The sequence below is a fragment of the Anas platyrhynchos genome, chromosome 1, assembly GCF_047663525.1.
Source record: "Anas platyrhynchos isolate ZD024472 breed Pekin duck chromosome 1, IASCAAS_PekinDuck_T2T, whole genome shotgun sequence".
Taxonomy (NCBI): Eukaryota; Metazoa; Chordata; class Aves; order Anseriformes; family Anatidae; genus Anas; species Anas platyrhynchos.
The window spans coordinates 121,232,528-121,259,378 of record NC_092587.1 but is presented as its reverse complement, the minus strand read 5'-3'; the positions used below and the strand labels follow the sequence as shown (position 1 = coordinate 121,259,378).

Genomic DNA, 26,851 nt, shown 5'->3' with positions numbered 1-26,851 from the left:
GACAGTGCCTGACCGTACCAACTATTCAGATGAAATCTTAGAAACAGTGTTAGGAAGACCTCATTATTCATTTAACTCTCAAGAATCAAGCAAGCTATCTTGAGTTAGACCCTGAATTGTCAAGGAAGTAGATTTTTTCAATGCATTTTAAATGCAGCTTACCCTCTCTTTTTTTTTTCTCTTTTTTTTTTTTTGAGTGATTTTTTTTTTTATATATTCTACAATTGAGAAGGTCCACAGCATAGCCAAAAAATATTGAGAAGAGATATTAATTCTCTAATCAAGAATGTATCTATATTATGTTCTGATTAAATAGATGGATTAATCAAGAATTAATCAAGATTCCTGATATGTAGTAAGTTGTCTTTAGAAACATATGATAACCACTTAAGTACATGTTGTGATTTTAGCCTGGTAGGCAGCTAAGCACCACACAACTGCTTGCTCACTTCCTGACCCTATGGGGATGGGAAAAGAGAATCAGAAGGGCAAAAGTTAGAAAACTTGTGGCTTAAAATAAAGACAGTTTAATAAGAAAACAAAGGAAGCAAAAGAAAAACAACTCCAAGAAAAAGAAAGAAAGAAAAAAAAAACCAACAAAAAAACAAGTGATACAAAACACAATCACTTATCACCAGCCAATTTATGCCCAGCTAATCCCAAGCAGCAGCAGCCTAGACAAACTTCCCCCCAAGTACTTATTGCTGAGCATGATATGATATGGTATGGAATACCCCTTTGGTTAGTTTGGGTAGCTGTCCTGGTTGTGTCATCTCCTAGCTTTCTGTACATCTCCAGCCTTCTCACTGGAAGGGCAGCATGAGAAACAGAAAAGACCTTGACTCTGTATAAGCACCACTCAGCAACAACTAAAATCATGGTGTTATCAATATGCATCATTGTGTTATTGACAGTTTCAGTCACAAATTCAAACCATAGCCCCATACCAGCTACTATGAAGAAAGTTAATTATCCCAGCCCAAGCTAGCACAGTACATTATGCAGTTTTTTTATCACATGAAAGCATCTTATTTTCCTGCATATATATTGAGTACTTGTGATAAATTTTATACTGTCAACCACGTGCAGTTTATTTCATCTGACAATAATACCAATTTTAAAAATTTCCATGAGTAGCTAATATTTTGACTATAACAATAAATTGCATCTCTGAAAGAAAAAAGACAATGTACTGATGCACACATCAACCATTATCTGGAGTAGCAATGATTGATGCTGTGAGCCCTACAGCTTGACGATCTGGATATTCTTTCTAATCCAGGCTCTGAACACCCTTAAATGCATCCATCACCATTAGAGAAATGAGAATGACTTTATTGAAATAAAGATAGATTCACCAGATGCAGATTTACTTTATAAACACCAGGTGTAATAATTGAAATTAGATCAACTAGTGAAACCTGGAAAGGTTGTAGGGATGCATTCCAACTGTGAAGGATTCCTGCCCTCCTTGATTGTCAAAGCCTTGTGTATCTTTATGAGTACTTAGATGATGCACCCAGAGACGTGATATTGTCCAGTGTTGCTAATACTGAAATAACCCACTCAGTCCTGTTGCTGCTTATAACAAGCACCTCCAACCTTACCTTACAACTTCATCAGCTACTGCCCTGCTTCAAATTTTATTTTTTCACCAACTGACCTAATGAAAGCAGTCAATCTGAATTCTAAACACTAAATCTGTCTCTTTTTGATGTCCTTTGCCTTTCAGTCCAGCCTGAAAACTCTTTCCATTACTTGGCACTGCTGGCCTGTAGAGAACATTTCCCTACAGTCATTAAAAACTCCATTGATTGTGCTACTTCCATAAACATTTCCCAGCACAGCACTGTGCTTGGAATTATTTCAGTAAGGATATTTTGGATTTATGAGGCTGCTTGTACCTCATTACCTGTTCCATGGTTTTGAAAAATGCCACTAAGTTTTGGTTTGTTCTACATGACATAAGGGAGACTGATGTTGGAAACGTGTTACCTTTGGTCTTTCTCTCCAGTGCAAATTTTAGGCTGCATTTCACTCTGACAAACTTTATCAAGTCAATTTAAAGAAGTCGCCTAAAAGGTAGTTCACTCAAAAGGGAGAAAGTATCCTCTGTGATCATATGCCCAATAATTTCTTTTTTCTTTCATGAAAGAATTAATGTATTCTTATTCTGTTCTGTCTTGTCAAGACAAGCCTGTGGTAAGTAAAATCAAAAGCAAGGGAAACAAACCAGCAACAGTAGAGATAGTAGAGGATACAGAATTGAACTTTTTAATGTATATTTTACTTTAAAAATAATTCTATAATATATTTCAGCCTTTTTTATTTTTATTTTTTTTCCCTGCTATGAATTCTAGATAGTGTAGACTTAATTACAGTGGTGTTTTTTTCTTGCTTGCCTTTTTGCCTTTTTTATTTATTTTTTTTTCCCCCCTCCCGAATCTACCACCTTTACAAATTCATTCTGAATTCTAGAACTCAGGGCATGTTTTTCTGTCTCACAGATGTTTGCAAGAAAGATTCTGCAGTTTAGCATGTGGAACTAACATTTTTGTTGATCACAAAAATACTGTTCACTTGCCAGTGGCAAAGTTGTTCTGGAATTCTAAGAGGAAGCAACAAGGAGCACACAGTTGTTACTATCAATTAGATTTTGAAATGCAACTCAGAAAGCTCAGAACAATTCAGTTTGAAACTGGATTGACTTTAGCATGATGTAGCCTACTGTATAAAGAGAGAAGGAGCCATTGTTTGGGCATGCCAAGTCAAATCCTACTCTGTTCTTTAGAGGAGAAGTTGAGAAGGAAGGGAGGGTGGATAAAAACATGGAATTCCTACTAGTCCCATTTTGGGGTCTACTCTTTGAATTTTTCTTACCCAATGCCAGAAATGGTTTTTCCTTCTTATTTATAATTTATATCATCAGAAGTAGCATCCTTGCCATCTCAGTGATGTTTTTCTACTCTGAGGATAGATATATGTGTTCAAGGAATAGTTCCCCTTTTGTTTAATCATTTGAGGGGGATCCACAAGAAATAAGTCATCTGTGTTAGCCTTTCAGTTCATAGCAATAGCATATTTCTGGGGTGGCTCTCCTGATCATTCCGACTTACGGAGTTTCATTTATATCACACATCAACCGAGGAATGCATGGACTGGATCCTTCTTGGGTTAAATTTAAAAGGATAATATTTTCAATGAGCTCATCTAATGTTTTCCAACAATTAATGGGTGCTTACTTTATTGGAGTGAACCAGGACTACTAATAAGAAAAAAAATAAATAATTATCAGGAAATTGTACTGTATGCATGCTGGGTACTTAGCACAAATTGTTTTGCTCTACATGACTACTCCTTTTTATGCCTCACTACATGCTAATATAATTTTTTGCACCCAGACCTTTGTAAATCTTCGTGCCAAAAGAGACCTCGTCATGTTTATTATAACAGGAGTTTGCATATCCTTAGAACTGCATTATGTCAATTGACAAGTATGATGTGGAGAGCTTGTTATAAATACAACCAGTTTTAAAGTAGATCCAAATTATCATTTAAATTGTGTCTTTGTCTCTTTTATTATTTTTCATTTACTATTTTAATAAGTGTAAAAAACATAATTAATAATATCTTTTTTAATTATGTAACTTGGCAGTTAACAAGTGACACACAGTGTATTCATAGCTGTAGTGCCTTAATTTTTCATAAATTCTGTACTAAACAGAATATTGTTATACATGGAAGATAGATCATATTCTCAGAAAATGCATAACCTGAATTATGAACCATGTGTTAAGACTAATTTTTAGAACACGCGTTCATAAAAATTGGTAGCATAAAAAATAACACTCTGTAAAAGAACCATGGCAGCATGCTTTGTGGAAGAAAAACAAATTTGGGAAGGCTGTAATTATTAATTGCTCTAACTAAAAGCATTTTGGAAATTATTCAGACCAGAACATCTTTATATAGCCCATAAAGTAAGTAGTTGTCAAAAGGAGGGTTAATTATTAGATTTAGCAGAATGCTAATGACTTTTTATTTTTTTTTTATATAAATACATAGCAGCTACTAATCCCCTCCTCCTCTCCCTACACATGCATTAATCATTCCTATGATAGCACAGCAGGGATTTGATGCAGATCCCAAGATGACAGCTGAGCTGTCACTAACTACTGTTGAACAAAAATGTAAGGATAGCTCTAAGTAACTAGAGGGATATTTTATCTATGCTAGATGAGTGGTCATATATATGAATCATAACTGTCAAATGAATAATTTTCTTGTAAGTAAACTACTATGTCATGCAGTCCATAACTATTGTTGTGGCTGATGTATCAAAACAAGAGCATTTTTTTTTTCGCTCTATCATTAAACAGACCAAGTCCACAGAGAAAGTTAGTTCTTTCTTCTTCTTCTTTTTTTTTTTTTAATTTTTATTTTTTATTATTTTTTAGCTTGCTCACTGATGCTGTCTGGAATAATCAGAATATAAGTTAGTGAATGAGGTATTAAAAATTCGTCACTGAAAGTAAAACTTGGTATATGAACTCTGTTCCATGGATATATCTCAGTGTTTCAAATCAGTGTAACTTAAGTTAGATTTTCAGCTCCAGGCAGAATGAGGATGCATATGCACTCGGTAGGTGTGTTTTTTTTAAAGAATCAGAGGAATCTCAAAGAGCACAGTGAGAAAACAATTTCTCCAAAAAATGTAGTTGTATTAAGTTTAGATTTTCACACTATATTTGGAGGCTCTTACAAGTGATCTGAGGATTTTTTGTTTGCTTGTTTGCAGAAGTATTACCCCAAAACCTTTCCTGACATTTTTGTGAGTTGCCAGGAAAATTAGTACTTCCACTGCTTTTTCCTTCTGCGATTAGTGCGAGTTAGTGTGAACTCACTGCTTTCCTTGTGTAATATGAGGAAAGAATGAAGAATTTATTAAGAATTAATAAAGAATTTATTAAGAATTAAGATATTATTATTTCCATTCCTCTATCCATCTATGTATCAGGAAGCTGTGCCTTTTACTTAAGACTAACTTGGTAGGGGTGCTACTAGTCTCACAAAATATAACAATATCTCTGCTTTCCAAAATATCATTTCTAGGATACTATTTAAAAATGCTGCAGTGAAATTCAAATACCATTTTATAGTGCATGGGTTGAAGCAGCTAGCTTTTCTCCATTTCTGCATTACTTCTATGGCTAGCATGCACAGCTTCTGAGACAGCAAATTATAATTAAGTGGCATCATTACAATGAGCAACAAATTCATCCACACATATTCTCAAACAGAATCTGAATCAGAAATTTCATGTCAGTATATAAAACCAGTTGATTACGGATTTGATTAGAAAACAGATGCCATGCTGAAGCGCAGAGGATGCTATTAACTCAGAAATTACTTGCTTATTACATTGTTATGTAACAACTCAGGAATTACTAAATTATTACTAGTTACTCATTTTTAGTTGTCATTTCAACTTTAGACTTGAATATATTTTAGAGAGGAAAAACACATCTTTTCTATTTGAATCAGAGTAAGGAATGACTATATAACTGTGACAGTATGGACTTATGTAATCATCCTCTTTCCTATAAAGGAGGGACCCATGTCTGTTAATGTCTGAAAACTGTTCTTCAGCTTTTTTAGAATTAATCTGCTGTTTGATTTCAATTCCCTTGAAGGAATATGAAAATCATTGCAACTAAAATATTAAAAGAGAAGCCAAAAACATTCTGAATAAACGCTAGTTTATTCTCCAGTGCTAGTTATAAAAAAGCTTGTAACTTAAAGGTCAGACAATTGGCTCCCAACAGCAGATATTTTAATTGAAAAAAAATCCAGCTAAACTTATTTGAGTGGAAAGTAGAGTACAAATTAGCACTATTCATTTCATGTGGAAAGTAATAGCAATTGTTTACTTATTAATAAAGCATATAGAGTAAAGCAAGAAGCTTTCAAATGACAAATTACAATTTGTTCATGAATATTTCTTGCTCATGATTAGTAATTAAATAATACTTATAGTTATTATAAATTGTTTGTACATTTGTAATTTCCTTAGTCCTAAATGTAGAGAAACAACCATGTTTTAAAAAATTTACCAATTGATTAAATATCTTCAGCTATTGACAACACTGTAACAATTCAAAACAAAACAAAACAAAAACATTTTTTTGGTTACTATATTTTACTTCAGTAATTACTATGGATTTCTGAATTGGGAACAGTAGTAGAGAGGTTGAATTTAGTCTGATAATTCAGGTTCATAGTTTCAGACTGTTTAGAAAAATTGACTTTAAACTGAACAGTTTAGCAGTTCAAACTTTGGTTTGCAAATATTATAGTGGTTTTATTCAGACTGTGTGTAGAGGTCAACAAGTAATCAAAATCTTAAGGTTTTTTTTGTGTCTAATACCTAAAAGGCTGGCAGTTATTGTGTCAGACACACGTATGATTCAGCAGCTGTCTATTTCATGGAAAAAAGTCTAAGTGTATATTGCTGATTTGCTGGGGCAAGAGAGTTTCTAACTATCCATGTATATGAAAAATAGCATTGGCATTCTTGAGGAAATATCTCATGTGTGAGCTGCAGGTAGTATCTGAACAGCAGAACTAAGCTAGAGGCGACAGTCTGTTTTGAACAGTGAGTTATGAGTTTCTGCTGTAATAAAACCAAATGCCTGGAAGGGATTGAGTTTGGTTTCTACACAAGTGCGGAGACAATAGTTTAGTCTATTCTCTGCGGAGTCTCTCTCAAGTCCCTGAGAGCCATGAGTAAGGAAAAGTTGATATTGTAACTTGGAAACATATGCTACCCACCCCCTCTTCCATTAGAGTTCTTGCTGCAATAAAACTTGTCCCACTGTTGCCATTTGCAATAGCTTCCAGCTTTGTGCCACTTATACACTTTCTGCACTTTTCAGTTATGATTTGAAAAGATCACTGTCATAATCTTCACACTTAGCAAGATATTTACATGCACATCTAAGAATAGGCAGGGTGCTTCCATTACTGGTTCCAGCTCTTTCCAACTTTCAAGCCTCCTTATTTTTGGCAGTTTCTAGAAAAACAAATGCAATAGTCTGTTCTGTGTGATCCATACAGAGTGGATGGTGACTGTAGGATGAATAAAACAATTGAGGAATACAAACTCATTGATATTTACCTAGGTTTTAAAACTGAAATCTTGGGAAGATACCTTTTACTCTGTAGAGGGTATATTATGAAATAATGGCTCATGTCCAAATATATGGATATGCAAAATAAAAGTATGTTTCAGGGGCTTATGATAGTAGTCCTTTTCCTTGCAAGATCATCTGCTAGGTACTCAAAACTGAACACAAAGAAATAGAGAGACATCAGTATTTAAAGGTTTTTACATTTTTACTCATAAATCCATGGTTCTCTTATTAAACATTTTCTCTTTTCTACATCCTTCCCATTCTACCCCATGAAGAGGGAGAAAGACTGTATTCTGGGTGACAGCAGAATTAGCCAAATTGCACACAGAGACCAAGTGAAGTGCAAGAGTGGGCTTTCATTCAGACTGCTCTAATTTTAGCTCCTTCAGAAAATCTAGTAGCAAACATATATAATATATATATTGGTGTTAATTTCAGTAATAGATATTGCTTGTGATATAGTGAACTTAACATTATTTTTGTAGAGAAATGATTCTGATAATACTGAGGGAGTGTGTAGAACAGATTGCTAATCTAGTCTCTGAGAACCTCTAATATATCACATATGGAAGACAAATTTAATAATGCAGCATTTCTTTCTGTATGAGAGATTTTTATCTTTAATGTTTATCTTATTCTTTATGTCATAGTAAGACAGAACTGGCTCCATAGACTGCATCATGTGCATATATATATATAAAGTTGGCTTTAGAAAAAAGGATTTTCTAGGATTTGGGAGGGCATGAATTTGTCTCTGCCTACACTTGGAGAATTAATGTTGTTCTCAATAGAAACTGACAATTTAATTTTGTTCTATGCTTTATACCTCTACATGTTTCATGCCACCAATAATTATCATAAAATCACAGAATGGCTTGGGTTGGAAGAGACCTTCAAAATCACCTAGTTCCAACCCCGATGCCACCCACTAGATCAGGTTACCCAGGGCCTCATCTAACCTGGCCTTGAACACCTCCAGGGATGGGGCATCCACACCTCCTCTGGGCAACCTGTTCCAGTGCCTCACCACCCTCTGAGTGAAGAATTTCCTCCTAACCTCTAATCTAAGTTACCCCTCTTTTAGTATAAAACCATTTCCCCTTGTCCTATGATTATCTGCACGAGTAAAATGCTGCTCTCCATCTTTTTCTAAGCCTCCTTTAAATATTGAAAGGCTGCAATGAGGTCTCCCCAGAGCTTTCTCTTCTTCAGGCTGCACAGCCCCAGCTCTCTCAGCCTTTCTTCACAGGAGAAGTGCTCCAGCACTCTGATCATTTTTGTGGAATTATGGGGCCAGTCTTTTAAATCACAAAGAAACTTGTTTCCTTACCAATTTCAGATTCTCTTTTTAGACCTACAGAGTAAGAATTAGTAAGAATTACTGTAGATGCATGATCTACTATGGACAAATTAATTAGTATTTTACCTCTGCTGATTGAGCAACTTGATACTGATGGTGTAGCTGAGATGTAAATTATCTCATCACCATGGTCATAAAATTAAATAAAATGAAATACTATTTATTAAAACTAAATATATAGTTTTAAAAACCAATGTACCTTTGGTTAGCTCATACCTCCATGAGCTGAGAGTAGGAGTACACAGTAGAATATTTGCTTCCAGAGGTGTAACTGAAGTCATTAATGACAATTAAAGTATGTAGTAATCAGTCATTACTGCTATTATCATTAGGTTCTGATAAGTGGCTGTAAGTATGATTTTGCTGAGTCCTTTTGAAAGTCTTGGAAGCACTGGAATATAAGAACTATTGCTCACTTCCTTTTGGTCTCTATGAGCTAAGTGCACCAGTTCTGAGCTATCTCATAGCTCAGCATTTCACTGATGTAATCTTTGTCATGTTTGTAGTTTCATGCCAGAGGGAGCTTCCTGACCTCACCACATCAAATTTTCAGTACAGGGTGGTACACTCATGCTACAAATACCAGTTTCAACATCTAATATGCTAACTAAATGCTTTTAGAATAATCTCCTAGAATTAATTCTGTTATTTCAGTCACTGATGTCATTATGAAGATACAGAAATCATCAGCACACATCAAGCCTTCCAAAGCCTGTTGCAATCTATTGGAACTGTGAATTTACAGCACTTGAAAACAAATCAGAGACAAGCAGAAAATAACCACAGCTAGCTGTTTGTTGTAGCATTATATGGGTGATACAACTAGCTCAGGAACTAAACTTTGTAGATCTCATATTTCGTTTCATTTTTTGTTTGTTTGTTTTGGCTGGTTGGTTGTTTTTTTGTTTTGCTAACTAAGACATTTACAAAGATTTCCTTAAATAGTTTCCTGATTGGCATTCACTAATATCTCTGTGGGTACGATTTAGTCTAGTTCTGAGAGAAATGATTGAAAAAGACATTCTTTGTTAACTGTTAGATATATTAGAAGTTATTTAGAAACTGAAATCATCCTAAAATTTTACATCTCCTGGGCTTCCGTGAAAGAAAAGGTTAGTTACAAATGGTGTTCACTGCTATTTTGATGGCTGATTTTGGGCAAATATCTCTGTATATTGTATATTACCTTCACAAGAGAAATAACTGATGCTTTGGAAATTCAGTAATAGCTGATAACTGCTTTGATTTCATTATCTAATTGCAGTATATTTCTAACAGAAATGTTGCACTTTGTAATGCTTTTATTGAGTGATACTGAGTTTAAACTATAGAAAGTCATATTTTGCTCTGGCAATACAGATATGACATAGTATGTGAAGTAGATTGAGTGTTTTGGAGAAAAGACAGATGTCTCTTTTTGACAGATGAAGCCTGGATTTACTCAAGTGTCAATCATCCAAAATAGTTCTGTTGAACAAGAACTGTAAAGGCATCTATTGATTTGATTCAAACTGTTTTCCATTACTGGGATTCTAATCTACATCTCATATACTACATGCATCTGCACAGCAAGGTGACCTATAAGAATGATGAGTAGGATCTGTACAGAAATTTATCAGTTACTGAGTCATGCTTCCCAAAAAAGAGTGTTGACAGAATGATTTTCCTTTAAAAATGATTTTCATTTAACACCTTCTGAAGATGGATTTGGTCCTTTGTTACATTAACACAGTAGCAGATATCTCCTTCTATATTGGCTGTGCTAATGGGAAAGATTAACCTATTGTTATATGTTTTTGATAGTGCTCTCTAACCCACTTCAGCATTGGAAAGCCAGGTTCCTTTATACTGTGGCTAGGCCAGTAAAGCTGATCACTGAAAGCACCACCTTTTTCACCCCGGTGAAAAGTACCTGTAATTGATAATTTTTTCATCTCACACTGCTAGATCTGAAAAAGAAATCTGCCTGTGGTCTCAGGAGGATGGATAATTATTCAGTTTCAGTCTACATGGACTCAGAGGTGGCCTTGATTTCAAAAGTAAAAGAATATTCATTCAGATATAAGGATAGTTATCATTAAGATATAAGCATAGTTATTTGTTCCTCAGTTACGGAAACTTGGGATATTAATTTGACTTTGAGAAAGTCTGTATCCCCTTGTCAGGCATGACTTTTATAAGTACATTAATATAACAATTCTCTCGTAATTCACCTCAAGTTGCTGTTACAAATTCTATCTATCTGTATATACATATCCATATGTATATATATAAAAAGCATCAAACAGATGGACAAAACTGGTGTGCATGAAGTCCAGATATGCACATATTTAGTGCATTGGCTTATCCTGTATGTCTTTAAAAGCATTGTAATATATAATTTTGATTTGTGTTTCTCATTGAGAATATTTCCTTTGGTGGAGCTGAGGACATAACAGAGTTTGTGCTGGTTTGTTTGGGATAGAGTTAATTTTCTTCATCTAGGCTCATATGGTGCTATGCTTTGGATTTGTGATGAAAACCATTTTGATGATGGAACAATGATTTAGCTGTTGCTGAGCAGTGCTTCCACACAGTCAAGGTCTTTTCTGTTTCTCAAGCTGCCTACTAGTGAGTAAGTTGGGGGTGCACAAGAAGCTGGGAGGAGACACAGCCACGACAGCTGAGCCATAGGGATGACCAAAGGGATATTCCATACCATATGGTGTCTTGCTCAGCAGTAAAAGTGTGGTAGTTGGCTGGCAGGGACTCATTGCTCAGGGACTGGCTAGACATTTGTCAGCTGGTGGTGAGCAATTGCATTGATTTTTTTTTTTTCCCTTCTCTTTTCATTCTGTATTTTTAGTTCTTTCTCTTTTTGGTGCTTCCTACCAGGGTTAAACCACAACTGAGTCACAGAACATAAAACTTCTGCAGTCCCCTCCTTTCCTTCAATTTCTGAAAGGAATTTTTAGCAATCATCTATTATAACACATTTTCCTCAGTTTCTTTGCTCACTACAGTGCCTAGCCTCTATAAAGATGATAATAGTGTAGGATTCTGTAGTTGGTGAGCTTAGAGTTATTACAATAATTTATGTAGTCTCTGTATTGTTTTAGGGCATTATTACTTAGTTATTTAATGCCCATTTCAGCTAAAAGAAATTCAATGTAGTGTGATTTTTACATGTAAATTTATATGTAATTTTACACCTGGAACTCATTGTACTATTAGCCTCTAATACTAGATATCTTGTGCATAATTTTTTTCTTCTAGTTTGTTTCTTTTACTATAGTAGTGATAAGACTGGGTTCAAAATTAAGCAAGTTTTTGAAAAGCATAATTTACTTAAGGTATTTACTTCTAGACTTTAAGTAGTTACATTTGCTATTCTGGTAAAGACTTAACTATTTATGAGCAGTTAATGCTTTTTTGCAAACAAATATTTTTAAGGCAAAATATGCCAAGTATAATGTGAAGACACGGCAGTGTTCCCTTCTGTCATCATTCCCTTACAAGGAAAGAAGAGGGTTATCTCAGCTAACAGTTTACCTCAAAGAGAGAAAAAAAAATTGAGCTGTATGGTGAGGGGGATGGTTCACTTGATGAAGATCCGCTCCATTAAACTGTGAGTGAGTAGAAAGCTAAAACCTAAAACCCCCTCCAGACAAATGAGGTTAAGGACTTCCATTGTTCTGAATGATCCACAAGAGAAAGACCTGGCTGAGTGAGGACATGTGGGTCTGGACTAGAAGTGTGTGGGGGTGGTTGAGCAGTGGTGAGGAGAGGTGTGCATTGGAGGCTTATTGCACCATCAGTTCAAGAGCCAGCTCTGATTTCTACAACTATTTTGACCAATTCGGTTGAACTGCATTTAGCACTGCTTTGGGACTCTTGACATCAACTCTGCTGTGATGTTCTCTTCAGCTTCTTTTATTCCAAGAAAGAGAATCAAATAATAATGAAATACTAATTTAAGGTTGTAGGAGGACACAAAAAGAAACTAACTTTCTACCAACATACAGACGCACTGATGGTGACATTGATTGCTCTGATCTTTTTGGGCCCAGTGTAGGTAGAAAGCCAAGAGCTATTTTTTCAATGTTACTGCCACCTTTGCAAGTTCAATCTTGTGAGTAAGCAACATTGCTGCTTGTCATCAGGTGCAGCCAAGAGAAAAAAGTAACTTGTTACTTGTCAGAACAATGATTTAGACAAGGACCTACAAAGAGAAGAATTTCTGCTGTTATCTCAACAGGTCTATCAAGCTAAAATTCTTACCACTTACCTGAATTAAAAAATTTCTTCTGAGCAATAGCCTGGCAAAATCAGGAGCAGGTACAAGTACTTCTTCCTCAATGTCCTTTGACTGGAAAAGCTGCAAATAGCTGTGAAGTTAATGTCATCTCCATAATGAAACTGGATTTTAATTGAACACAATTGTTCTAAAACACGTAGAAATGTAGTTAGGCTCTCAGAAATTTTGCCCAGAGACCACTTTTATTGGCATCTGATGGTGATTAGAATAGAATTATTATTAAAGCTCAAACATAGATAAGATTACTATACACAGTGATGTCCATCTTCTTGTGAGCTATCTTGTCAAAGTTAGTGGAGCATTAGTTCATAGTTCAGTGCAGTGTACATATTCATGGAATATTAATTTAAGTATTATGAATCTAAAGATACAGTTGCTAAAAGAAGGATGCAGAGAATAGGACGATTAGAAAATCTTTGGTATAAAATATGCCAGGAAAATAACTCAGCAAAACCATATCACAAAATATTAATTGATGCTTCTAAGCATCTTTTGAGGCAAAGTCTTGATAATAGAATATTAGACCTATACATAGACTTGGGCTATTATTATAGGATAAAGTAAAAGCAGTCAATTGTTTTTTACAAGTTCCACTGAGAACAAATGTTATCTTGTATTTACATTTATTTTTATTTTATTTTACCCTAACTAGATTATTTTAATTTTCCTATACCAGACACAAAGTGGATCACAAGTTCTAAAGGAATTACAAAATGACATATTGCACCATTCTGGTGCAATTGCCAGTGCAATGTTGGGCACTGGCAATCTTGGTACAAGGAGCAGTTTGAAGACTAGTGAGATTAATTCTTGTATTATTTTTTCCACGTTTATTTTCTTCCTCTGCCAAAATGTTGCAAAAAACACAATACTGAAATGTGGATCTAAATTAAAAACTATAAATGTGTTTGGGAGTTACCTATGATATTTATCCTTTGCATTTCTTCTGATAAAATTGTCCTTTCATGAAAAATAATACCCTTGGCAATTGGATACCTATTTTGTGATTTATCTTAGTATTATGCCTCCATAACTAGAATTTGAAAGAAACCACTAGGGCCTGAAAATACACAGTATATATGCATTATGTTGACACATACACATGTACTCTTATCACCATCCATGCCATGGCAAATTTGTGAAACATTTACAAGAATTCCAAGCAATTTTCCTGAGAAATTCTTTGAGGGAGAACTTCTTTGCTGTGAGGGTGGCAGAGCACTGGATGAAGTTGCCCAGAGAGGTTGTGGAATCTCCTTCTCTGGAGATATTCAAAACTCACCTGGATGTCATCCTGCACAACATGCTATAGGTGATCCTGCTTGGCAGGGGAGTTGGACCAGATGATCTTCAGAGGTCCCTGTCAATCTCAGCCATTCTGTGATTCTGTGAATTCAGGGAAATACATAACCCTAGGCAATTTTTTAATACTGGCAAGTGAGCACTACTTTCCATTAAGCTGATGTGGGCAATATAAAATCTTTGCAAACAAGGCTAAGTTTATTTATTTATTTATTTATTTATTTATTTATTTGATAGCAGGTGTTTTTCTCCTAAATAAGCAGCTCAATGTTTTCTTTCTACTGGAAAAGTATTTTGTCAAAACAGTACAGGTGTTTTACTATACAATTATTATGAACCTTTTAGCAATAAAATTGTAGATAGATTTAGAATTTTGTTTACACTAATAAAAAATATTAATCTGAGCTTTAAAATATTTTACTGCAAATTTAAATCCCATCTTACTGATGCAAGGCACTTGAATGATTTAAACTGTGGGTGTAATCTCACCATCTGTGGAACATTAAATGTATTTTATGTGTGTTCGTGTAATCATTTTCTATAAATGTAAATATATAGGAAATTACCAAACCATAGGCAGGCTCAAACCTGAGCGAGACAGCTGTGTGAGGGGTTGTAAAGTATTTCATGCTCAGTTTTTAGTGTATTAGTATTTTTAACTGTATCTTTTTCTCCTTTCATGTTGCAGTTCTATTTATTTACTTTTAAAAGAATATATATGTCAATTTTTTTCTGTAAGAAGTAAATCATCATATGTAGAAAAAATACCCCCCCAATACACAAAAAGCGTTTTGAAATAAGCTTCTTTGTCAGAACAGAGGAAAGAGACAAAGATAGGAATAGATATAAATATAGATACAGAGAAATATACACATATATTGGTTTTGGATTGTGCATATTTTATACAGATGAACATATATAAATAGAACATATATATTTTTAAAAACAGCAGGTTTGTATCCTGAATTGTGATAGCAGTCTTCCTTCAATAGTATATTCCTTTCTGTCGGTTTAAAGTGGTTAGTTTCATAAAGCGTGTTGATATTTATACATGTAAGGTACATAGGGTAGATGTACACTATTTATAACCTTAAAATAAAGAAGAGAATTACTGGAACACTGACGAAATATAGCAAGTTCAAAAGCAGCTTGTGAATGCAATGTAGCAGCTGTGTGGATTGAGCTGTCTCTGCCCAATTGCTGCTCATCTTAAACATGCTCAAAGTAAAAAGTATTCATGTATTTCTCTAATTAGGCCATACAGATGCCTTTGTATGACAATAATGGGAATTTTATATGGGTCTTTAAGAGCAGCTACATTTTCCAGATAGTCAAGATAAGATAGTCCTTGCCTGAATTTTCAGTAGACTTAAGAAAGATACAGGGACCACTGTTAATAAAAAACGGTAAAAAGAAATGAGAGAGGGAATGTTTACTGTGTTGCTACTCTAATACTAACTATTATGATGTAACTTAATCTTATTAAGTTACATCAAGATTAACAGATCCTGCATTGGTGTTAGCTAGCTTGCAAAATGGATATTTTCAAATGGCTGTGCTTGGCTGATGAGAGTTGACTTGGAAGATGTGCCGTGTTGGGACGACAGCAGATCTGCATGCAAAGGTGTATTTTGGCAAGCCTCAACCATATCCTGGAAGGCAAAGTAGCTTGTTGAAATGCAGACTGTATAGGAAGACTAGGACTCTATGCAATTAAAGAGTCTACAATTGAAACATTGGCTGAATTGGGTCTTACTACAACTTCTCTTTTTTGGGTTTGTTCAGATATGAACATGAAGTTCATGCACATGAAGTGTAACCTGTTTTTGCATAAGGAAAAATCATATATCAGCATCCTATACTTGTTTGAGAAGTATCTTTTATGTATAATGTGTGTTTTTGTTTTTTTTTAATGTTATATTATATATATTTTTTCTTCTTAGAATACTGTTGGAATTAATATTCCTATCACGAATCCTACAGACGAAATTCTCCAGCTAAGTGTGGTGTTGGAGAATCAGTCACTTTCTGGACAAAAGTCTTTCACTCTTTCACCTAAACAAACATTTTTTTATCAACTAAAGTTTTCTTCAGCTGTTGTTGGCACTTCAGACGAAAGGTAAATTACAGAGTTTTTATACTTGTGGTTGTTGTGGCTCTTGTACTAATAAGTGAACTATTTTCATTAAAACCTTGATGTAGATCAAGGGGAAGTAGTACTGTATCCTGAACAGCAACCTGCCTCTGACGGGAAAATCTGGACTTACAGGCATAACCCCTAGTTATTCTAGTTCTCTAGAATTCATTGAACAATGTTTTAGATATTTACTTAATGCTAGAAGTTCCCTCTGAAATATTTGGACAAATTGTTAATTTTGTAATTTTATAAATTCCGCAAAGGGAATAATATGATTTCATTTTCTTCTCGGGAGGAACTAAACTGTAGCAACACAATCAAAAACAGGTTAAGAACTGTTCATCTGAAAAGTCTTCGTGTATATCCATTTAGCTTCAGAATCTTCCATTAATTAGTATGATGCATTAATGATGTATTTAATGAATATGTGGAAGTTTTAAATTAAAATGTTTTATTAGGTTGGAAATCCAAAAGAGACCGTACCATATGATAATTATGAATACAAAGACAGATGACCTCTTGGTCTTAGTTTCAACTAGATGAGTTCAACAAATAGCTGAAGAGTGCAGAATTGTAAAGCTTTTTTTCCTGGAATTTGATTATTAAACCATAGTTTATTTGAAGGACTGATTGTAATTTTTTTTCCAACTGTATTAAATAATTGGTGAAAATATAGTGATTGTGGGGTGGGAAGAGAGGGTTTTTGAGGAGGGAGAGAGACAGTCTGTGTTCACAGACATGATACCTACAAAGACCAAATCCATGTATTTCAATATCTGTGTTCAATTTGATTCTGTTGATTTTTTCAAAGACCAGGATAATGTCAGGTATCATCACCCAATACAACTTTCAAGCAATACCATTTTATAAAAATGACTACTGTCTTCCTTGTAATTTTTCCCCTGAGGGAAGTTGTAGAAATAAAAGTATTCTGAAGGTGCATAGACTCCAGGTTTTCATGCTACACATTATTTCTAGTATTTTTCAAGTGCAGAATTTCCAAATAATAAGATTAAGGTTTGTTTTAATTGATGAAACTTTGGGCTAGATGTCATGCAAAGATGACATGATACACACCTGTATATGTTCAATAAAATTATGCTGTTTATTAGAAAGCTAATAGTTGCTTTAAATTCCAGCATCTCCCAAGGGCTACAATTATTGCTGGACAAACGTACTTCCACACACAGCCACTTTATTTATTTATTTATTTATTTATTTATTTATGTAGCCATGCTCCATTTCCCTTGCTATGGTAACAGCTGGGAAGAGCTTTACAAAAGTGTTTGTGGCAGCTGTCCTGTTACAACTGGATGATTCTTTCCAAAGCTAGTTTATGCTCACTTTAAAGGGTCTGCTGGTGCAGAGGACAGTCTGGGAACATGGAGTCATGGAATAGACAAAGTTCTCACTCATTTAGAACAAGAGCTGGTCCTTAATGTGTCATGGATTTTCACGGTGTATTGCATATAGGTTTTAATATGCCTACTATCCTTTCGTTTAACATTTTTATGATTGCTACTGAAAAACAACAAAAAATAAAATAAAATACAACCAAGAAATAGAAAAAAAGTTTGTAGTAGGAATGGAATGTATAAGAACGTCTGTCACAGAAATATAGTGCTGTATGTATCTCACCAAGCAGCAAACAATTTTTAGTCTTGACATTTGATTGTATATCGAAACAGTATACTGAATATTCCTTTGAAACACCTCTCTTTTTCATGCTTATTTAATGTGTCTATATCTATTTCTTATTTTTAATCAGTAGATTTGGAAAGATTTTCCTTCTTAAAATAATTGAATACTATTTCTATTTCTTTGTCTTTTTGAGTACAAAATGGCTAGAAAGAAAACACTCAAACATTAAAATGAAATTAAAGCTTATTTTTGTAAGTTAACAGTTGAAATTTTTTTGAACTGTACTTTTGAAAAAGAAAAATACCTTTCATGCTATAAAGCTATGAAAGATTAAGACATTTTTTGTATTTGTAATTGTGAATAGTATTGCTTCTTGGTAGCTGAATTCAGATACCAGTGAGAAGTGTGATGGTAAAGCTGGTAGCTAATTAAAGAACTCATTGTTTTGAACTTGTTGAGTTTTCCTGGATTTTTGTCTCTGCGTTTTCAATTGTATATATAAAATCTATGTCATAACAAGTTTATGTATCTGTTTTTAGTGTCATATTCCTGTCAGACATGGTTGGAGAGTTTTGGTATGCACTGAAGCTGACTGTAGAGAAACCATTGCCGACTAGTCTGCCTGAAATAGAATGTGAGCTTGGGAAGTAAGTATGGAGTTCATTGCACTTAATGTGGTCACCCATTTGAATGCATCATGGGAAATATATTGAAGAGTATATCAAAAAAAAAAAAACAGAATAGTGCTGTATATATACTATACTAGTTTGCAGATAATTTTCATATGTAGAATCATGGAAGCATTTAGGTTGGATAAGACCCTTAAGATCATCAAGTTCTACCATCATGTAACACTACCAACTAAACCAAGTCCCTAAGCACCACATCCACATGTCTGTTAAATGCCTCCAGGGATGGCAACTCCACCCTGAGCAGCGTGTTCCAATGCATAATCACTCTCTTTGTTAAAAAATTCTTCCTGACATCTAATCTAAACCTCCCCTGATGCAACTTGAGGCCATTTCCTCTCATCCTATCAGTTGTCACCTGAAAAAGGAGAAAGACACCCACCTCACTATAACCTCCATTCAGTTAAAGAGTGATGAGGTATACACATAAATAGGTGAAATTCTCCTTGCAGAACAACTGAAATGGAATTACAGCGTATATTTTGACTTCCTGTGAATTCTCTATGTAGATATCACTTAGAAAATAGTGCAGAATGTAATCATAAATATAAGTAAATACAGAGTTCTGTAAGTTTGTTTAATTTTCTTTACTCTTTCTGAAAAAGGAGTATACCCAATAGTCCTCCTTTACAAATGCTTGTATACCAGTTCTCAATTTCTTTTAAACACTAGAGAAAAGGCAAATTAACACAATTTCTGTCCTGCAGATCCAGGGGATGGAGCACTGCAAATGTTAAGAAAATAGGCTACTCCTTGGAGCACACACAGAAATAAACTCAATTAATGTTTTTCTTAAACAACATTTCATCTTTCAGTTTGATAACATCATTTGCAGTGCTGGCTTTCAAGACAAACATCAAAACTTTTGGGATATGACTTTCAAGAATGCCAGAATTTCAGTAGTGCTCTTCCATCTATTATCTCTGCTTAGCACTAAGTTCTCTGGACACACTGATCTCCTGAATGTTACGTTCTTCTGTATATCTTATCTTGACTGAATCTGTAATAAGTGTACATTACTGATGGAGCTAAAAATGTTCTGAGAGACTACAACATGATTTTTTACCTGATTACATTTTTGTGGGTGGATATATAAGATGAATGAAATCAGAAAATGACTGCATGTCATGTATTTTAATAACTTTCTGTATTTCAGGGATTTTAAGTCTTTTAAAAAATGCTTTATTATTATTATTTTCCATGAAGATGATCAACTATAGAAATTTCAGCTTTCATTTATTTTACTATTCATATATGATACAAAGACCAGAATTAGCTGGCAATGCCTTTTTTATTATGTTTTTACCAGAAAATCAGTAGGGCTATCCATCTCCATTTTTTTTTTTTTGAGTAAAAAACCACGATTATTCGTTACTATGTAGGCTGGAACCATTAGGAATTAAAATTAATTTATAACCTTCTCATTCTCTTTGTCTTTCATAATTTTCTTTAGCATGCACTATGAACTCCATGCACACGTAGTATGGCCAAGAATGGCAAGTCATCCTTTCCTACTGCAAAAAGAATGTATGTTGAAGTTTGTAGACTTCATTAACTAAAACACTTGCATGTCAAAAAAGTCATCTAAAATTCATCTGAATTTCATGCTTTATTGTTTCAAAGGATATTTCTTTTCAGTTTACAAGTAGACACGTTGTAAATCCTATGTAAATTAACTAATCTACATTTGCCCTGGGCAGATAGCAGTGGAAGAGCAAAAAGTTCTTCTTGGTTTAATTATTAAAAACAGCAGCAATAGCAGTAATGTATAAAAGCACATTAACAGTTATCTTTTCACATATGCTTTTACATGTATATCATAAAACAATAAAACAAAATTGGCAACCTTTTTCTGTTTCCATCATCTGACACATTCTTGGTTTCATAATTTTTCAGGGTTTTGGTTGAGTTAATTCTTTCAATGATCTTTTTTTTTTCAGAAATTTATTTCTGTTGTGTCATCAGCATATTGTCTTTTCTCAAAAAGCAAAATATTGGACAATGGCATTTGACAATGTCATTGATGTTACAGTCAAATTACTGTGATTTGCTTTACTGTCTGAAAAGATAATAAATAGTAAATTGTGAGCTGATGAGATTATCCAAGTAAATTGGCTGCATTAGTATATGTTGAATATATAAAAGTAATTCATGTAGAAGTCAAGCTTGGAAGTAGACTTGGTACAAAAGAAACTAGATCTTCACATATTGTCTGCTTAATAAAGGTACCCACTTGTTTTGTTTTGGATGGGTGTACTTCCTTGGCATTTTCCTAGAGACAGGGATTGTGGACTGTAAATGTCATAAAATGCCTGAAATCCTACTGGTTCACGGAGATTTCTTCTTCTTTAAGAGACTTAACTTCCACTACCTTTTGCCTGAATACTGAAGAGGCATTATCCTATTCAAACATCCTTCTAATAATATATATTTTTTTTTCTTTATGTGCTCACTGTATTTTTTTTCGCTATCAATCTGAAAAAATAAAGAATAAGTGTCCATTAAAACATCACTTGGAACTGGATTAGGAGCAAAGATCTGTGACTCTTAGTATCAATTTCTAAACAATTCTTGAAGAAGAAAGGAAAAATTCTAGCAGTTTGTCTTTTAGGTTTCCTTCAGATACCCTAACATTCTGGATTTATTGCATTCAGATCTGCTTTTTGTTTCTGTCAGGTTAGATTTAGCATGTTCTTTAGCATATGCCTTTGAGCAGGGAAGACTTCTGCTTGATATTCTCCGTCTTCATTTATTCATCTTGTTATGGGCTCCAAAGAGTAGTCATTGAAGATGACAGTCAGTTGAATGATATTCACAGTGGTCGTGACTTTACTGTATTATGCAACAACTTTTTCTTAGCATAATCACCGTAGTCACCATGTGGGGTGGCATAGGTTCTTAATCAGTTTTTATCAGTTGAAGAACCTCTACCAGTCAAATAGCTGCTTACTGAAGTTTCAGATATTCCAAGATGGCTTTCCTTTTGGCCAATGAAGTATTATTTATAAAGTAGACCAGACCAAAAAAAAAAAAAAAAGGCTAGAGGTGGTAATTAAATGGGAAAAAAAAAAAAAAAAAGGAAATAACAAGTGAATCTGAAGTTTTTGTGTGACATTTTCCTGGTATTTTTGTACACTCTGCTGTTGCAATCTCTAATATATTGATAGTGTTATACCAAAACAAATCTGTCACTTACCTGCTGAGGATTCATATCTTAAAGTTGTCAAGAACACCATGGGCAGCAATGCATTACTGTTTATATTGTAAGGAGGCCACCTGCACACAACAAGTTTTAGGGCCTGAAGTTAAAATTATAAAGCTTGACTGAAATGCTTTCTCTTTTGAATGCTGCTTCTTATATTTCTTCCCTAATTTGGCTATGATTATTTATTCCGGAGGATAAATATGTGGAGCAGTCTGGCCGTTGACCTGTCACAGCTTTGACTAGAGAGAATGTCCATTAGGTAGATAAATTACTGCAAAACCAACATATGTATCTCATTTTTCACACTTTTCTTATTTACCGTTTTCACCTTCAATCTCTTTTCCATGTTCCTTGGTGTTATAACCAGAATGTGATTTATGGTCAAATATCTTTTTTTAAAGGCAAATAAAGGAAACTTTGGGAATTTTATGACTTTGCATCCTACTGAAAGTATCTTGTGTTTGTTTATTCTTTAATTGGTAGTAGGGTGATGGTTGGACCAGATGATCTTGGAATTCTTTTCCAACCCTAATGATACTATGATTCTATGATTCTATGAATTAGAAAATAAAGGAATGCCTGTAAGATAGAATGCCAGCTGGTTTAAAACATAACATTAACACAATAAGCATACTGCAATATTTGTTTTGGTACAGCCACAAAATTCAAACATACAAACCTCATAAAACACATATTCTACATGTATAAATTTACTGGCAAGAGCTCTAGCCACATAGCTCAAGTCCCAGAAAGCAAAAGCAGAGACTATGAGAATTAAGAACCACCCAGTGTAGAAGATAAGGTTCTAGACCACCTAAGGAACCTGAAGTCCATGGGACCTGATGAGATGCATCTGCAGGTCTTGAGGGAACGGGTGAAGTTGCTAAGACACTGTCCATTATATCTGAGAAGTTGTGGCTGTCCAGTGAAGTTCCCACTGACTGGAAGAGGACAAACATAAACCTATTTCTCAAAAATGAGATCCCATGTGGGGTACTACATTCAGCTCTGGGACCCCCAGCAAAAGAGGGGCATGGACCTGTTGGAGTCAGTCCAGAGGAGGACCACAAAAACGATCAAAGGGCTGGAGCACCTCTCCTGTGAAGAGAGACTGGGACAATTGGGGTTGTTCAATCTGGAGAAGAGAGGCTCCAGGGAGACGGTATTGCAGCCTTCCAGTACCTAAAAGGGGCCTACAGGAAATCTGGGGAGGGACGCTCCACCAGGGAGTGCAGTGACAGGACAAGGTTTTAAACTAAAACAGGGTAGATTTAGATTATATACATGGAAGAAATTCTTCACTCAAAAGGTGGTGAGACACTGAAATAGGTTGCCCAGAGAAGCTGTGGATGCCCCATTCCTGGAGGTGTTCAAGACCAGATTGGATGAGGCCCTGAACAACCTGATCATCCCTGTCCATGGCAGGGGGGTTTGAACTGGATGATCTTGAAGGTTTCTTCCAACCCAAGCCATTCTGTGATTTTATGATTTTATATGTAACTAATTTGTCATTATGCTGAAATGACAATGCAACGGTTCTATGAAATGAGACGGATTTTAAGGTCATGCAGAAGAAAGAGAAGGGAAGCAGGTAGCACCTCCATTCAAGTAGATATTGTGGAATGGTAAGTTTGTTTTGAGATCCCAAGGTTAAAATATGACCAAGAATGATGATTGCCTAATGGCAGTAAATCAAAAGCTATTGACAGTATCACTGAATTACAAGCATCTTCTGTAAGCCATTGCTGACATAAAAAAGAGTTATGGGAATCATAATTTGATTACTTTTAATTTCTGTCCAAAGCATTTTTATGAAGCAGTCTATGCGTCCACGTATATGCTACATATTAATAACACATACAATGATTTGATTTAATTTTTTTTTTCTGGTAGCCTTGGAACTGTGAATTATTCATTTGAGTAAAATGTTTTATTCCAAAGTTAGAGCTACAGAAATTAAGTACAAAAGTTATAAATAAATGTGCAAATCTGAGCCTTGGAATAAATGTGAAGCTGTGGTAGTGGAGGCAGCGGGATTCATTTTGCATCTTTCTATCTAAAAGTTGGACATCAAGTTTAAGGTGCTAAATCTAGGTTTCTTCTGTAGTCAGTGAAAAGTGATTCCACGTCCTAGTGACTTATATTAGGTTGTGACCAGTATCCCTGAAAATGTTTTTCTCCCAGATGACTGACCATTGAGGGAGCTGGACAGCCCCTTTAACCAACTAACTTTAACTAACTTCCTGGAAACTGAAGTTGAGTGAGGCACAGCCAAATATTGGAATGGTTATTACTACTAGTTTTTCTGGTATTAATAACTAATTATATGAAATGTATGTCCATACTAGCGGTAAAATACTACTAGTAATAATTTTTATTTTTAAAGGTACTTATTTTTCAAAAGAAGAGAATGAGTGATTTATAATAGAATTCAGTGGAAGAAGATATATAATCAGTAATAGTAATTGTATACATTTATTTTTTGCAGATGGGTTCGTCTACACATTCCTCTTTTTAATCCTACACATGAAACTTTGGAATTAGAAATTGCTAACAGCAATCCTAGCAATTTTTCAACTGAGACTGATCCAAAACATCCTGTAAGTAGACTAGAAAAAATATCTGAAAAGATTTTTGTGCTTTCACAAAAGTAATACAAGAAAACTTTTTCTTCAAAATATATTGAATTGTTTATCATACCTTAGATTTAGCATACACATCATAATCTCAAGGGTTAGAGGCGATATAGATAATGTATTCTAGAGATTTGATAGCTTACGGATGAAGACAATTAAACTTAAAACATTCGAGTTGTATAGATATTTATTTTTTTTTCTTTTTTTTTTTTTTTTCCCCTGGAATGCTTTGTAGAATGGTTTTGAGGAATACTGCAGTGTCATTTTCAAATAATATCCAAGAGGTATTTGAAAGAGATATTGTAAAAAAATCAACTGTATTATAAGCTTTCCAGGTTTTTAAGAATCAACAGGATAAATATTTACGTAAGCAGGTAAAATGCTAATGTAAAATAAGACATTTAAGAATATCGCATAGCTGTGGTAGTTATAGCCATCTTGCAGGATCTCTGAATAAGGATTTGATTAGTTTAACCCAGCTTCAAGCAAATATCTGGAATCATTTTATTCTCTAAACTCAGATTTACCCTAAGACTGTTTTCTACTGAGAAAATCTTCAGCCTATAACTATTATGTACATTTTCCTACTCCATTACAAAAGCTCTTCCTTCTTGTTGCTTAACATCTTTGTCCCTTCAAGGAATAACTAAGAGGATGGACTGAATAGATAGACTAAATTTTCATATTTTCATTGAGACTGGCTAGAATTCTAGGTGGTAAGGACCCTAAAGCTTGAAAATTAATTATTGACCACTGATTACAGGTTAGTAGGAACTGGTAATTTTACCATGTATGTGGAAAAACTAAACATAGAAGAAAAAGGACGAGGGACTTTTTTTTTTTTTTTTTTTTTTTTTTTCCCTCAGATGCAGTTTCAGACATCTTTGTCATTTATAAAGAGAATTAGTTAACGGAAGGCTACAGGTTCTGGAGGAGCACAGAGCTATTTTATCTGTGCCCCTCTTCTCAATAGGATGCAACATGTTCATAAAACACTTATCTCCCAGAAAGAAGGAAAGTATAAAGTAATGAGTAATCCAGAAGAAAAATAAAGGTCCTTCAAATAACTCTTTGAATGTTATTAATAATTAATTATATTAAATATATGTCATTTTTATGATGGGGAGATTAGAAAAGGGAGGACAGATGAGTGGAAACTCTTATGAAAGGGAATATGGAGAACCTCTTACTGAGTATGCATATAGAACCTCTGTGAAAAAGGAAAATGAAGGAACCTGCTTTGGAAGAGAAAGAAATGCAATTACACCTTTTCTAGATATAAGTATTCTATCTTTAAGGAAGATGATACAGGGAGGACATATACAAGAGCTGGTTTATTTGTGCAAACTAGCATAAAGATCACAGAAATCACAGAAGATTATTGTAATAAGGTCCTGAAATAAAGCTGAGAATCTAATGGATTGTATGGGAGAAATAGAGTAACACTATAAAGTTGTAATATGTGTATTTTTGGCTTTCAACCTCAAATATAGTAGTACAACTGGACCAAATTTTCTTAAAATGGGATTTATAGATTACAGCTAAAGGTGATCATACGTTGAATTGTCCTATATTTTGCATAGAAAATATTACATGATATTGCATTAAAATAAATTTATAAAACGTGAAGTGTTTATTTTGCTCCATCTTTTACATCATGCATATTAACGCATCTTCATACATTACGTTAAACTTGTCAAGTGATATTACTAATCATTTCATCAATTGGCATTTGAAGTCAGAGCTAAGAAACATAATGGATGAGAACTGTATTAATCAAGTAGGAGTATTATACATGTCACGTTTAGGTCATTTGCACATAAGTGGATTAAATTTAATTATAGTGACTTTTGATTCTTTCAGATTGCATGTGACCTTGTTCAGGAAATTAAAAAATGATGTCTTCCACATTCAGCTTTCTCAATTTATTACCAGAGATTTACATATCACCAACAACTACATTACATTGTTTAAGAAAAGGCACATACAACACTAACTACAGTAATTTTCTTTATTTATTTCTTTCATAATAAATAGAATTTTCATATTTATGAAGGTCATATTTAGGACTTTATTCAGTCATAAATATAGTTTATGCATTGAATTCTGAAATGTTGTTTGTGAATTACAGTTCTTCCATTTAAAGAATATCTTTTGACAACTAGCTCCAAGCAGCTATCTAATATTTATTCTGTGTATCTGTCTTTTTTACCTTGTTTTATTCCATTGCATATCCATGTTTGGAGAGCTATTATGATCTCTTTCACAGTTTTGATGACAAAGGCAGAGGGTGGGCTTTAAATATCTCCTTCCTCCCCTGAATATGTTGCATCCTAGGTTTAGTCCCTCCATACAGCACTGCATCGAACTTCCCAATGATTATTGCTTTTT

The 26,851-nt window shown here is 34.3% G+C and overlaps 1 protein-coding gene across 4 annotated transcripts in view; it reads left to right on the top strand.

Annotated features, from left to right (window-relative positions):
- Nucleotides 1-26,851, top strand: part of CFAP47 (cilia and flagella associated protein 47) — a 300,169-nt gene that overhangs the window by 187,049 nt on the left and 86,269 nt on the right. For 3 of the 4 annotated variants that reach the window (XR_005262638.2, XM_038173027.2, XM_038173028.2), the window contains 3 exons: nucleotides 16,096-16,271; nucleotides 18,470-18,577; nucleotides 24,313-24,424. Coding sequence is in view for 2 of the 4 variants with exons in the window: in XM_038173027.2 (XP_038028955.2) it covers nucleotides 16,096-16,271; nucleotides 18,470-18,577; nucleotides 24,313-24,424 (396 nt within the window). In the remaining 2 variants the exon portion in view is untranslated. The remainder of the gene's footprint in view (nucleotides 1-16,095; nucleotides 16,272-18,469; nucleotides 18,578-24,312; nucleotides 24,425-26,851) is intronic. The other variant, XR_011804865.1, reaches the window with a different exon arrangement.